Source organism: Eurosta solidaginis, chromosome 1 (assembly GCF_040869045.1).
Source record: "Eurosta solidaginis isolate ZX-2024a chromosome 1, ASM4086904v1, whole genome shotgun sequence".
NCBI classification, from domain to species: domain Eukaryota; kingdom Metazoa; phylum Arthropoda; class Insecta; order Diptera; family Tephritidae; genus Eurosta; species Eurosta solidaginis.
Genome location: NC_090319.1, coordinates 374860967 through 374876480, shown reverse-complemented (window position 1 = coordinate 374876480; position 15514 = coordinate 374860967). Strand labels below are relative to the sequence as shown.

The 15514-nt window shown below is 33.7% G+C and overlaps 1 protein-coding gene across 9 annotated transcripts in view; it reads right to left on the bottom strand.

The window, feature by feature from the left end:
- Positions 1–942: 942 nt before the first annotated feature.
- Positions 943–15514, bottom strand: part of LOC137238272 (dentin sialophosphoprotein) — a 106556-nt gene continuing 91984 nt past the window's right edge. For all 9 annotated transcript variants that reach the window (XM_067763076.1, XM_067763081.1, XM_067763078.1 and 6 more), the window contains 5 exons: positions 11962–12375; positions 6716–6773; positions 6525–6593; positions 4809–5441; positions 943–4736 (listed from right to left, as the gene is read on the bottom strand). In XM_067763076.1, coding sequence (XP_067619177.1) covers positions 4615–4736; positions 4809–5441; positions 6525–6593; positions 6716–6773; positions 11962–12375 — 1296 coding nt within the window. In that variant the 3' untranslated portion in view covers positions 943–4614. The remainder of the gene's footprint in view (positions 4737–4808; positions 5442–6524; positions 6594–6715; positions 6774–11961; positions 12376–15514) is intronic.

Sequence of the window (15514 nt, the reverse complement as noted above, 5' to 3'; positions counted from 1 at the left end):
TTAGTCACGGCTACTACATCCAACTGAAAACACTACAGTCATCTAGCAGTTTGTAGTATTTAGGAAGCTAGGTAGTGATGTTCGTCCAATTTTTTATAAATATATGGCGCTATACTACTATGACCGTATGGCCTGCGCTCAAGCTGCCCCGAGGCATTGCCCAGTACACTTACAACGACTTTAAATCAAACTTCTGTTGGTTTAAAGCCGCTTAAGGGCCAGTTAATGGTGACATAACCATAACCAGATAAAACAGCTAATCGAAGCAACCTTATGGATATCAATGTAATCGATTAATAGTGCCATAACGCTAAAGCCATGGTTTTTGGTTTTTCGACATATCCATAACTTAAAAATGTTTGAGTTGGAGAATTTATTAACTTTTTGTAGATTATATATATTGTTTTGGATACGTTTTTTTGTGGTATATGTTTGTAATTTTTTGAGGTTTCTTCATTTTTATGAAATTTTCACGATTTTTAGGTTAAGGCACCAATAACTGATGCCAATTTGATATGGATAAGTAAAAATGTGGTTATGACCAAGGCGTTATGATTATGTCAACTTTTTTAGCTCGGGATTTACATACACTGTGAGTTGCTTCACGTCGTTGTTTTTAAAAGTATCTCAATCTTTCATACATTACATTTGCAAATATGGCTTTCTAGTTATCGCTTATTCGTCTATTCCGTTCGTATAGCGTTTGTTATCTTGTGTTTACTTTGTCGTTGTTGTTTTCTAGTGCTGGCATTATGAGTTGTATAGAGACGTGCGTTTTTCGATAGTATTGACTACAACACAAAATTAAACACAATTTTCCTTCTTTCACTGCGTGTTTACGAAATTTTTAATTTTTTTATTTTTTTATATACTTTTTTTGTATCTTTATGAAATATGTATATATGTATTTGGGGTACATTATATATATATATATATATAATTTATATGAATGAGTTATATTTTCTATCATCTGAATATTACAATTAATATTTTTATTTTCATATAATATAATATATTTATGTGTACTAAATATTACAAATAAATGTTTACAGGAATTCTACATATAATAGATATATTGTGTATATAGTTTAGAGTATAAATAGTAAATAGTAATATATGAGTTCTTCATAAGTCTAAATTATTTTTAAAAACTAATATATGTATGTACTAATATGTGTTTGTATATGTAAGAATTCATTCCCAATGAAATTAAAGTCTCTATTTTTAATGAAGTCTTTACATTGTTTTAAAGAAATTTTTTTAGTACATTATTATGATCACATCACTCAGTAAAAAGGTGTACCTAAAATGAGGATAAAAAATTTCTTTAGATTGAGGAATATTTCAATGTAATGGTAAGAATTTCTTACTTTTGTATTAAACTTTTCATTCAATTGAGGAAAAATTTTGCTTAATTTTTTTTTTTCAATCAAAAATACTAAACTTTATTTTTAAGAATTTTATTCGAATGTATGAAAACAAGTGATAGTGTTGTATATATATAGTAAAATTTTATGTTTTTTAAAATATATTAAAAAAAAGTAATGATTACAAAAATTGTGGTTATAGGCCTACAGCTCGAATTCGAACCTAGAAGAAGCAATTAAAGTAATGCCATTTGAAGACTATGTCCATTCAAAACAAAAAAAAAAAATATTTTGTTAGCTCATATAAATAAATCAATGTTGAAAATATAAATAGCATTTTTAAACAACTATATATCAGTTCTATTATTTTTATTTAATTTTTTGTCATAATATAATGATAAAAATATTTTTTAAATTTTTATAGAAATATGTACGAAAATTTAATTTAATGTGGTTATGTGCATAAGCTAAAATTATTTAAAAGAGATTGTTTAGATAAAAATTATTATTAACTTAACGACTACTACATACATCTGCAATAAAAAAATTGCGGCGAAATGGATTTGCAAAATTTTAAAGAGTTATTTTCAATTTTTAAAATTTTCATTAATTTACCTCAAATTTCACTGAATTTTATAGCGAAAGTTATGTAAACCAATTCCTATGCAAAAGAAGGCAAATGGCAGAAGTTGCAGCACAACAAAGGCATGGCTTTGGCTGCATATGTTTTTCAACATGCTTTGGAAAGACTTAAAAGTTATAATCGAAACAGCTGTCACCGTGTTCGTCCTGATGTTACGTTGTTTAAATTTTTCCCAAATTATTAAATAAATTTCGAAAACATATCCGCAATAAATCTAAATTCATGTTTTTTATAATCTTTACAGAAATTTCCAAATGTTTTTTTGAACTTTACGAAACTTTACGCATGCAAGCGAATTTGAGACTTTTTTATCATATAAAAAATTAAATTTTTAAGTCTTTGAATGGAAAAAAAGTTAAAAAACTTCTGAAATATTATTTTCGAAAATCAGTTGCACCTTGCAATCAATTCGAAAAATTTGGATGTTTTATTAGGGATTTTAACAACTTCTTAAATTTTCTAAAACGTTTTCGAACATGATTTACACAGTTTGCGTTATTCAGTTAACAACATTCTTTTTTCCAAAAATTAACAAACAAAAAATAAAATAACTAACATAGTTTCCAAATCAAGTCGGTTGCTATTTTTTACTCACAGGTGTAAATGAATATACTTCATAAAAATTTTACTTATTTCATGTTAGATTTTGCATATTAGAAAAAGATTATAGTTTTTTTTTGTACGATATGTTTTTCTAGTACCTCCAAGATAATGAAAATCGCCTTAAATAGTTATCGACTTATCAATCACATATAAAGTATATTTGAAAAGCTATTATATAATATAATACGTTAAGTATATTCTATAACACAACAAAGGAAAGGAAATAGGAAAAATAAATACATGTAAAGGGTCGTAGTTGTATATTAAATCATTGGGTAAAAACTACTTTTTCAAACTCTTCAAGAGCTTAACTATAATGAAATATTCAATACGTCTAGAAATATTCCGCACAGACGAGCGTAGGCTTTCAGATTAGAATTTTTAGTATTATCTTCCTAATCCATAAGAAAGCGCGCAATTGACCTGCTAATATCCCATACAAGTCTCTGCTACCGTATTGTGCCAAAGACTAAAACCTAAAGTCAACGAATTGACTGGTCCTTGTAAGTATTACTTCCGACTTTCAAGATACTTAAAGCTTGGAGAATACCCATTCGAACCATATTTTGGCAGGAGTTGCCAGCTATGGTTGACTTTGAGTTTCTTGAAAATCGTATAAGGCCAAATAACTTTGAATACTACCATCAGGATTGGGAAAGACGCTTTACTCGATCCATAAAAGATATCTTGACAAAGATTAGGGTAGGTTCAACTGGCCGATCAATAAAGACCTCAGATGGACTGAATGTGTCTATAATGTTACCATAATTAGCTTGACGACCAAACGGAAAACCCTTATTAGGTACCAGGACTTATGTTATAAAATAACTCCATTCTCTTGGCCAATGCTAGACGTTAACTTGAGTTCTGCCTAGTTGTTACTAGTGAGGCCTAATATATGTATAAGCATGTGACACCAGAGGCAGTGCCCTACCAACTGGACACTGCATACACGACCCTAAAGCCTTCGTGCAAAGTTGTACATCTAATATCCAAAGATTTTCACATGATTTTATAAATTTTCCAGCCCGCGCTTCTCCCTCTTTATGGATCATATATGCAACTCCTCTCTCCTTTTGAATTCTCTCGAGCGGTTTGGGACATTTATCGTTGACTAATCGAGTGCTGCACCCTCCTTTAACAACTCATCGCGCTTTTCGTTACCTTATATACCTTTATGACCGGAAGCCCAGTATAGATGATCCGGCCTGAGCAAAGTTTCTCCAATGCTTGTTTGCGTTACAGGGCACTTATTGATGAAATACTGCTTGACATTATTGTATTTATCACCGCCTGATTATCAATATATTGACGCAGCTGCAGCTTAAGTACGCTTGATCCAGAATCTCTGCCGATTTCTTCGTCTGTAAGACCTTACAGTGTTATAGCAGCCTGTAGCCTGTTAAATGGATCGAAAATAAACTCGTATCACATTCTACAATGCCTAATATTCGTTCACACTGCCGCAGCGTTAGTTATCTGGTGCTCATTTGTGGTTCTGTGGTTCGTCGTCGTTGTGGTTTTAGCGGAAACTGCAAAGTGCTGCGAGACACTGTCTTACATTCGCAATGTGATATTAATTGGGTAGACTTGAAATAGGTAAGTGTTAGAGAGTGATGGCTATTCGCCGAAAGGAGGCTAATTGATAAATTATTGTACCAACTTATAAACAGTCCAGAAATCATAAAAGTATGAAATAACTAAGTATATGTACTTGATATATATATGTATGTACATCTATTTTCTGATACCTTTATGAATGTTTTATATATATGTATGCTTCCGGTTATATGCAAGAATATAAATACGTTAATAAATATACATACATATGTAATACTTCAAAATATATATTCATCCTATATACGTTTGTATTTTTATACATTTAAACATTAGTATCAATTTTTTATTTGTTAGCCATTTTTCCTGATATTTATGCGTTCTATGTAAGTATTTTTTCATTTTACGTTCCCTGCCTTACATTTACTTGCCGCCCGGCGGCATTTAATAGTTGTCAGCAGCGCTGGAAACACCGCATTTAGAGCGCAATATTGCAGCTAAACGTTGCGTTAGTGGTTCCGTTGGCGACTCAGATTCACTGCACGAAGTTGATGGCAATTTGTTGCCTAAAACATGTAAATTTAAAGAAAGTGAGAAAAATTAACTAAGAAATAAAAAAACCGTTTTTCACTACTCACCATTACTAACATCCAAATCTGGTGATGGCAACTCTTTGGTAAATTTCAAATTAACCGAAGCTATATCATCCTCTTCCTCTAGCAGTAAACTCGAATAGGAGTGTGTTGTATTGTCGCTACGACTACGTCCACCACCGCCGCCGCCACTGGATGAATTTCGTGATGATAGCGAATTGTTGCCAGTGCCAGCTGCTGCGCCAATTGAATTTGGATCATCATTTGGCAAATCATCACCGCTACTGCTTATGACATCCTCCACATCATCATCATCTTCATCGTCATCTATATCATCATCATCATCATCAATATCACATACATCCTCATCATCGACATCCTCTTCTTCGCCATCATCATCATTCACTGATTCACTTAAACTGCCACCAGCGGAATCACAGCTGTCACTTTGACTACTACTCACATTCAATTCGTGACTATTTGAACCACCCAATGAGTTGCAATTGTCCTCTGCTAAGCCATATTCATCAATACCATCATCCATTAAACCAATATGTTGGTCTTCAAAGGCCGCCTCATCACTCTCAACTGCATATGGATCCGAGGATTGTAGTTCTAAAACTGGTTCCGGCGAAGATGATTTATTATAATTCTCATCACTGTCGCTGGCTGGAGCGTCTAAATGTACGCAATAAAATGAAAAAAACAAAAAAAAAAAAATTACTCACAATTAAATAAAGGTCAACTACGTTAAAAGCTAAACAGACGAGCCAGACACGTTAAAGCGGATTTGTTTGTTGCTTCGCACAAAACTGACAAAAATTTACGGTTATTATCTACTGTGTTAAATTGCGATGCTCAATGGTTTAGTCATTTTCATATGAATATTGCAATGCATCAATTCCAACTAGTTTTAATTCTGTCCTTTCGCGGTGCATTCAACCGACACTTTTAATGCGATGCCCTACGAAATGCCAATTTTGTAGACCAATTTAACGCGCTTTTAACTGGTTCAGTCGTATGTCGTTCTAAAATGGTCGCAGCCTTTGATTAAATAATTTAAATGCATATGACTTAAGACTGTTGATGCCAATTGTTTCGCAGTGCAACCGATTAGCATCAGTTTGGACATGGTCACTAAACCAGTAAATCGGAACTGTCGCTTTGCGTGACTGTCTTCCATATTTGCTGCAGGCTTGGATATGTAGTTCTTAAAGGCCAATTAATGGTGACTTATAACCATAAAACCATAACCAGATAAAACAGCTGATCGAACCTACCTTATGGAAATCAATGTAATCGATCGATTAATGGCGCCATACCATAACGCTAACACCATAACCATATCATAGCCAACCAATTGGTTTTTGGTTTCTCGCCATATCCATAACCTAAAAATATTTGAGTTGGTGAATTTAATAACTTTTTGTAGATTGTATTCATTGTTTTGGATACGTTATGACTAAGAGACTTATTTTTTGTGGAATATGTATGTAATTTTTTGCGTTTTCTTCATTTTTATGAAATTTTCACGATTTTTAGGTAAGGCACCATTAATCGATCACATTGGAGATGGTTATGGATATGGGTATGGTTACGACTATGTCGTTAGGGTTAAAGAAGTTTAATTGGCCCTTTACTCACTCATAATGATGTCTGTCAGTATAAAATTTAATAGCGGTAAATCTTGCAGTCTGTCTATCCTTTTATTTTATTTCCTTTGAGATAATTTTTTCTTTGAAAAAAATCGTAAAAACTTACCTCGCAGTTTTTCGATTATGAGCGGGTAGAATTCTTTTGCCGTTGCGTTGTTTGGTTCGTATTGCAAAACTGTTAAATTTGTTCGTTGTTGAAAGTTTGTGTGAATTGAAAGGCAACAACAGAAAGTGTTTGGGAAAGTTTACGAGTTAATTTAAAGTTTTTAAGGTATATGTATTTTTAATGAAACTTACTTAGTTTGCAGTATTTCAAGGCTTTTTTGTAATCCTTAAGCATCACTGCTGAGAGAAACTGGAAATGAAGAGATTAAGGGAGAAAAGTTAGAAGAAACTAAAATTGCCTATATTTAATGTACACTAGACTGGGTCGAAAAAAAAAGTTGCCAATGTCCGCCTCTAAATTTGAAGATTATGTGGAGAGGGTTTCGGAAAAATTTTTTAAAATTTTTTTTGATCCTTCGGAATACAGCCGAAAATGTTTTTTCGTTGTAACTTGGTTATTTGACATCCGATTTTTAAAATTGATATGCCATTATTTTGGCATTGAGAAGCTTTACATTTCCGTTTGATGTCCTTTTAAGCTATGAAGTCGTTTTCACATGATTAGATCAGCTAACAAAATTCTACATTTCGAAAATTTATTTTTTTGTGCGTAAAATTTTGTTAGCTGACCTAATCATGTGAAACCGACTTCATAGCTTAAAAGGACATTAAACGGAAATGTGAATCTTCTCAATGCCAAAATAATGACATATCAATTTTAAAAATCGGACGTCAAATAACCAAGTTACAACGAAAAAACATTTTCGGCTGTATTTCGAAGGATCAATAAAAATTAAAAAAATTTTGTCCGAAACCCTGTCAACATAATCTTCAAATTTAGGGGCGGACATTAGATATTTTTTCTTTGTATGGGGACCAACCCAGTCTAATGTACATTAGGGTTGTTCAATTGTGCAGCGATTTTTCTCTAAATCGTTACTAGCATATGTGGATTCTTTCTTTTTGATGTATTATAAGAAAATGCAACCGATATTATTTTGGCCCTTAAAACTATGGAATGGACTTTGGCCCTTTAGTCTCATGTAACTTTTTTCATAGAACTTTATGAAGGATCAGATTCTGCTAGGAAGGATGTCATGAAAAATTGACTAAAAATTTACGAACGCTATGTGAAGACAAAACTCTGACAAAAACATTGCGAGCCGATTCAGGCCACGCAGATTTGATAATTTACTTGTTACTTCGTAGTCAATCAAATAAAACAATTACAAAGAACACTGATCGAACATCGCCAGGATGAAAAGATTTGACCTCTGATTTTTTTTTGCTATTATTCTGCAGAAGACTCTCCAATCTACTTTCGGCGGATATAAGTAGACCCGAATTCGACACTTTCCTACCAAATTGAATTTGAAGAACAATGAGAACAACGAGGCGGTTGGTCAGCGATAATATCCACACATGAAATGAAGAATGGAACACCAGAAGCTTTGGTAAGGTAAATTACCGCGGTGGCTCGCGCTGGAGCCAGAACCGACAAATGCTCGAGGAAAGCGTCGGCCAAATCATAGTCGATAATTTTACGGTAAAAATTTTGAGTGGACCAGAAGAGTGACAATAAATCAGCAACTTGGTAGAAACTACACTCAGAATAAAAATTGGGATCTGGACGCAGGGGCAACAGAAAACTCTTAATAAACGATAAATATGGAACGGTACCCTTAAGTAAAACGAAAGCTATCCCAGCGTTGGCGGCGGTTCCAAAAGGGGTAGTTCTCAGTCCACGGACACTGGGTTGCTTCGACGGCAGCAATTATGGTAGATTAGCCATTTTCCGTTCCTACCCTTTACGGGCAACATTAGAACTAAGCTTCCAAGATGTAATGATAGAAAAGAAGCACGTTGGTAGTTGATAACGGCAAACAGATATGGTTTCGTGTCATAAAGGAATCGAAGAGCTCAGGAAATCAGAAAAAAGGGAATAAACAGCATCAAAAAAGCCCTTAGGTGTAGCCAAAGAAATAATCCGAGCTACAGACTGCACAAAGAAAACGACCAAAGCCAAAGGTATACCGTTCGACATTAGTCATTCGGCTGCAGGTATATGTATGAAAACACCAGAAACAATTTTGATCATTTCCTGTTCAGCTCTAGACCTAGATAGTAAACATATAAGATCTTTGAAAATCTCCATTTTGGTAAACCTGCGATCGTTATGCGACGGTTCGTGATAACTCCAAGGAACAAATTGCGAACTATTTGTGACGCCATTATGGCACTTGTTTATAATTATTTCAGAATAAAGCTTGGGATATTTTACATCGCATCGGCATTACCTTGCCAACCAAGTTAGAAGATCCCTTACCGCAATATTAAAGAATTAATTTAAAGCTCATTATATTTTGGTTTTACTTTTAACTTCTGTAGCCATTTCTGGTATAAGTTTTGGTCTAGGTCTAAGTTGCGGGGTGTGATTGCATTATCACTTTTAGTTCCGGTTAAAGTATCGCCCTAGGCAGAGCACCGTGTTTCAATTAAGTTCTAAGCAGTTCCCAAATGATCCTGACATATCAGTATAGATAATCAAATCCCAGGAACATGATACCGCCTACCTATCGATCATAAGCTATCTCTGTGCGAAACTTTATCGAAAATTGCTTAGATGTTTTGCCGCAATTGAGTCAGAAAGGCAAGGGCCTGAATATCCCGACATTCAAACTTTCAGCGTCATAAGATTAAGCTACTGAGAAAATGGACATCCTAATGTACCAATTTATGTCTTGAAATAACATCTTCGTTTGTTCTTTTCTGGTTTATACATCTATTACGACGCTTACAAATTGGCAAGTCGCAAAATATAATTGGCAGCGATATTTGCTGTATGGTGAATAAACTCCATAGTAAGTATAGCCAAATCGTAATCTCAAAAGCCCCTTCCCTGTTTGTTATCCTCCTTGTCATATTACAGCGTTCACAGTTGGGCATTATGCAAAAATTATAGTTCCAACAAATCAAAAAGTATTCCGTTACACAAACATTTAGGCAATTCACAAGGTCTCCTATTCGCCGTATGTGCTCCGCGGAAACCATGGAAACAACTCAAATCTTAAAATTTTACATTAAATCCATTGCGGAACTATACAAGGTGCCAGCAAGGGACAGCTGATTTGGACTTTTTTTATTTGATTTGATACATCAACTTCCGGCACAGTACGATTTTGACATTAGTTCATCGAATTTACAAAAAACAAAGTACATGGAACTTTTATTTATGTTTGTAGGTATGTCACCATGCTGCCACCTTGTATGGTTCCGCCATGCATGAAATCGATACTCCTGTAAATGGCCCAGATAATTTTCAATTGAAAGTTTTCACATTTTAAATCTGAAAACCACTAATATCTTACAACTTTAAACGAGCAATTCTTGTTTGTTTGTATAGCCGAACGATCTCGGGAACGGCTCAACCGATTTAAATGAAATTTGGTACAGATATAATGTGTCACCTTCTAAGACTTTCTACCTAGGTGTTGCCACTCAGAATGTTTCACAAGGTTGCCACCCATTCGATATTAAAAAAAATTGAATGATATATGCCGATATGGTTATCAAACGAAAGGTATTTCACTCCGCCTTACAACAGGGACATTTTTGAGTATGGTTGCCATTTAGGGTTACCACCTATTCGAAATTAAAAAAAAATTGCATGAGATATGCCGATATGGGTACCAAACGAAAGGTATTTCACTCTGCATTACAATAGGGACATTTTTGAGTAGGGTTGCCACCTATTCGAAATTAAAAAAAATTTCAATGGATATGCCGATATGGGTATCAAACGAAAGGTATTTCACTCCGCATTACAATAGGGACATTTTTGAGTAGGGTTGCCATTTAGGGTTTCCACCTACTGGAAATTAAAAAAAATTGCATGACATATGCCGATATGGGTATCAAACGAAAGGTATTTCACTCCGCATTACAATAGCGACATATTTGAGTAGGGTTACCATTTAGGGTAGTTAGACGAAATAGTACTCTACTTACTCATATTCTATTAAAGCTTTAAAGGAGAACATTAAAGTTAAAAATCTTCGTAAAAAGTCTTACACATGATTCGACTTAATTTTCTAAATTTCTTACACCCTAATGAAATTGAAATGCAATATCAATGCACCGTGGCAAATTCTAGCAAAAGTATATTTAAATGCATATTTTTGGCAAATATGAAATGAATAATTGCAATTTCTCACAGATTATTATTAGAAAGATTTCTCACAGTAGGAAAAGATATCTCACCATGGTAATTTTCTACCGTTGAACACTAGAGGCATATGTTCAATTTGAAAACGACATCTAACCATTTAACTACTTACCAACAGATGGTGCTTAGGGAAGTAAGTTGACATTTAATTAAACTAACTGATAGTTGTCATAACTGATAGTTGTCATTCGTGAAATTTACAAGTTTTTGGAATGTAATAAAATTGTGAGACTTTCATAGTGTATAGCTAAAAAATGTTTAAAATTAATAATTCGGCGCATGAAGATACTCGACCTAAATAACTTAGTTATCGATTTCACTAATTGTCATAACAATCCCTTATACTATAGGCTGGAAAATCCCTATTTCAAATTTTTCATTCCAGTTCATTTTGCGGTTAGTGCTTGATATGTTTTTGAAATCTATTTTTAAGGAAATCAAATATTGGTAAGGAAAAATATGAAATATATGTGCATATAAAAAAGTAGAGTTTGATTAAAGATGACATGTAGAACAAAGTAAGTTATGCGGCATACTCGAAGACTGCCGAGCAAAGCTCGGTCTCCCAGGTACTTATTAATTTAGCGGATATGCCAGTCTCCGCTCTTTTTAGTTCGGCGGATGTAGCAGCTCCTAATTTACAACCTACCTATGATTTGAAGTGAAGTTCAAACTTCACAGAAAAATCGGTATTAAAAATTTGCATCATTAGTGGAATACAAACTTATCACGGCTTCGTTTCGAAAACGCCAGAATTTCGTTCTCAAAAGCCCTCGCTGCCTACTTCCAAGTGAGTCTTTTGAAAGCATTTACCTCGGCCTAATTCGCATTTTGCTTAACCTCTCGTGCAAGACTCCACTGCCAGGACACCAATCCATCGCAAAATCCTTCGCCGATACTGCATCAACTCTACCACGTACCTTGCTCCCATATTACTTTACAGTGTAGTGACTCTACTTGCCTCTCATTCTTTATTACCTCCTACAGCATACCAATATACCAATACCAAACACAACACATACACTTATACATTCTCCAGTTCTCCATTCAGTAAATATATCAATATTACACACTTACATCTCACGCTTACATTCAGGATTCCCCCATATCGTGGGCAAAGATGTTTCCACATCAAAAAAAAGGAAAGACTCATTTACTAAACATTTAGTGCATTATGCCCAACTATGCATACTGCACACTTCCTTACACACACCTCAGCTAAAAACTCTGTTGGCGCTGATATGCTTTCATCGGCATCCGTGTACTCAGATAAACTTTGACTTAGATCCTCATTCGAGACGGATGTGGGTAGTGTGGCTGCGGCTATGCCGTTGCCGATGGCATTGGCGTTAGCAACTGCTGCTGTCATTGCCACAGTCGAGGCTGCCACATTCATGATGTTAATGTTGTTGATATTATTTGTGTTGCTTATTATGTTAGAAGTACTGCTGTTGCTGTTGTTGATATTGCTCATACTTGTATTGCCCGTTAGTGTTATATTGTTGCTGTTGTCGTTACCATTACCGTTGCTGATATTATTGTTGCTTGTTGTTAATGTTGTTGCTATTGCGTTATTGCCTTTGACTGCGTAGACGCCATTACAATTCGTTTCATCCATGAAGAGCAACTGAAAGTACATCATATGTTTTGTTTGTTAACAGAAAATTGGCAATGGCATTGAGTGAGCGAATTTATACACGTAATTAATAATGTGGGGAGCAAATGGAAAACAAGTTTTTTTAATTCAATAAAGCAGGTAATAGGTATTCATAAATATATTGATCTCACACAGTAGTTCATCAAGAAGTGTTCTTAAATGCAGAAAAACACTGGACACTTCGCTCAGCCGGAATGATACATCTTTACTTGGTATCCAGTCATAAAGGGATAGGATGTAACGGACAGGCGGCTGGGTTGGAAAATGAGGGTGCAAAGTTGCTTGTATCTCTAAAGCGAGAAGACTTAACGATGGGCACTGTAGGGTATTTGTAATAACTTTAAATAATATCAACTTTTGTTATTTTAAATATTTTATGTATTTGTTCTAATTTTCAATCTTGAATTTTTTGCTTTCAAAAAATTTTCATTCTTGATATTGTTCTGCTGGAAATTAAATTCATTTTTCAATAAAATACAATATTTAAAAATATCTAAAATATTTATCCTACATCTGGCGATCCTACCAGGGGCGTTAATTTTCTGTGATTGCAACATCAATAGAGATTTTGATGCAACATCTACAATAGTTACAACAACTACTTAACGAGCTTAATTTGCACTGGACAACAGAAATAAAGAGAAATAATAGAAACAAATAAGGACATATTTATGTGATAAATAATTAAATAGTATAGAGAACTTAGAACTACATTTAAAGGGTTTACTACATATAACAACATAATAACGAAGGTAAAATAACAACAATTTGAACAAATGTGAAACTAAAGGAGCAGCAGATATCGTGAGGAATTTATCAGTCAGTTCAAAATCAGTAAAAAATATATACAACAACAATAATCAACAATACAACAACAATAAATACAGCAAGAAAATATATTTTAAAAGAAGATCCTTGTAAATAACAATTATATGATTTGGGTGAGCTGTATCGTATATTTTTACGATTTATATTTGTAAATTACTTATATAAATAATATATATATACTTTGTAATTTATCTATAATACTTCATTTATTTTTAGATTTTAAATTGTAAACTTCTTTTTCAGAGATCTTTAATTTTTGTTTATTAAAAATGTATCGTACGCCACCACGTGACACACACACGTCTACACCAACACATCGTACAAATGACTCGCTTATTGATTTACAAGGTGATGTTTTTCAGAACGATCTTGTAAATCCATACGACAATCAAAATATTGAAATATTTGCCACTTCAGTGAAACTTCCTCAATTTTGGACAAATTGTCCTGAATCATGGTTCATTCATGCAGAAAAGCAATTCAATAGGAAAAATATTACGCAGGAGACGACAAAATATGAATATGTCATCACTGCCCTTCCTCAGGATGTCATTATGACAATTTTGGATTTTATTCAAAATCCTCCTGATGATAATAAATTCTCAGCCTTAAAACAGATTTTAATAGAAAGGCATTCTTTAAGTGAAAATGCCAAATTGGATAAGATTTTGACTGATTCAGAGATTGGAGATCGCAAACCCTCAGAGTTTTATCGGTCTCTGGTCTTACTTTCTGGCTCCAATTTCAGCTCTGAAGTCCTTAAAAAGATTTGGATGAGAAAACTTCCTAAAAATTTAAACGTTATTTTAACGAGTTCGAACTCTTATGATATAAATGAACTTTTAAAATTGGCTGATAATGTTTGGGAAGTTGTTAGCAAAAACGAAATAGCTTTAGTCAATAATTTGCAAAATTCTAAAAGCGAGAATGCAATAATTTCCAATTTGGTTCAAACCATTAATCTAATATGTAAAAACTTTGAAAACTTATCTTTAGAATTATCAGAAATAAAAAAAGAAATTAATCAAAATTATTCTAGATCCAGTTCGATAAGTAGGAATCGTTTTAGAAGTCAGTCTAGATATAGGTCCAATTCGCGTGAGAATCCGAACTGGCTCTGCAGATATCATTATAAATTTGGTAACAAAGCTATTAAATGTGAACAACCATGCGCCTTTTCTAAAAATAATTCAACAAACTAAAGTTTTCCGTTGTTGCAGCGACGAACGACGGAAATTTTGAGGTATCAACTCGTCGCTTATTTATATTTGATAGGGAAAACAAGTTAAATTTTCTTATTGATAGTGGGGCAGAGATTTCGGTACTTCCAGTGACTAAATTCTTGTGTAAAAATAAATATTACGATATTATTTTGACAGCAGCTAATGGTACTACGATTTCGACTTATGGTAAAAAAAATTTTAATATAAATTTAGGATTGAGGCGCGAATTTCCATTTACTTTTTTAATAGCTGATATATGTAAGCCAATAATCGGAGCTGATTTTTTAAGCAAATATGGCCTACTTATCGATATTAAAAATAAATGTTTAGTTGACCCGTTGACAAGTCTTTCAGTCAATACTATTTCATGTTTTTGCAATGTCCCTCTTCCCAAAATTTTCTCAGTAGACAATCAACATACGAAATTATTAAAAAATTTTCCATCTTTAATTACGGAACCTGATTACTCGAAGCCAGTTAAACATGCTACGGTTCACAGACTAGTTACAGAAGGTAACCTACCATTTTCTAAGCCCAGGCGTTTAGATCCTATTAAATTTAAAGTGGCCAAGGCCAAATTCGATTTTTTATTAAAAACTGGAATTTGTAGGTCTTCAAATTCATCCGTGGCATCTCCTCTTCATTTAGTACCCAAAAAAGATGCTAATGAATGGCGTCCTTGTGGCGATTTCAGAAGACTAAACGTAGTAACAGTTCCTGATCGTTATCCCTTGCCCCATATCCATGACTTCAATATGAATCTTCGAAACAAAACTATATTTTCAAAAATTGATTTAGTTAAAGCGTACCATCAGATACCAATGGCTAAAGAAGACGTATATAAAACGGCAATAACGACACCCTTTGGTATGTTTGAATTTTTACGTGCCTTTTGGGTTAAGGAACTCAGCTCAAACATTTCAAAGGTTTATTAATGAGGTTATAAGTGGACTGGATTTTGTGTTTGCCTATATAGATGATTTGCTTATAGCGAGTGAAAACGAACAGGAACATTTAAAAGATTTGAGTATTCTTTTTGAGAAGTTGTCGGAATACGG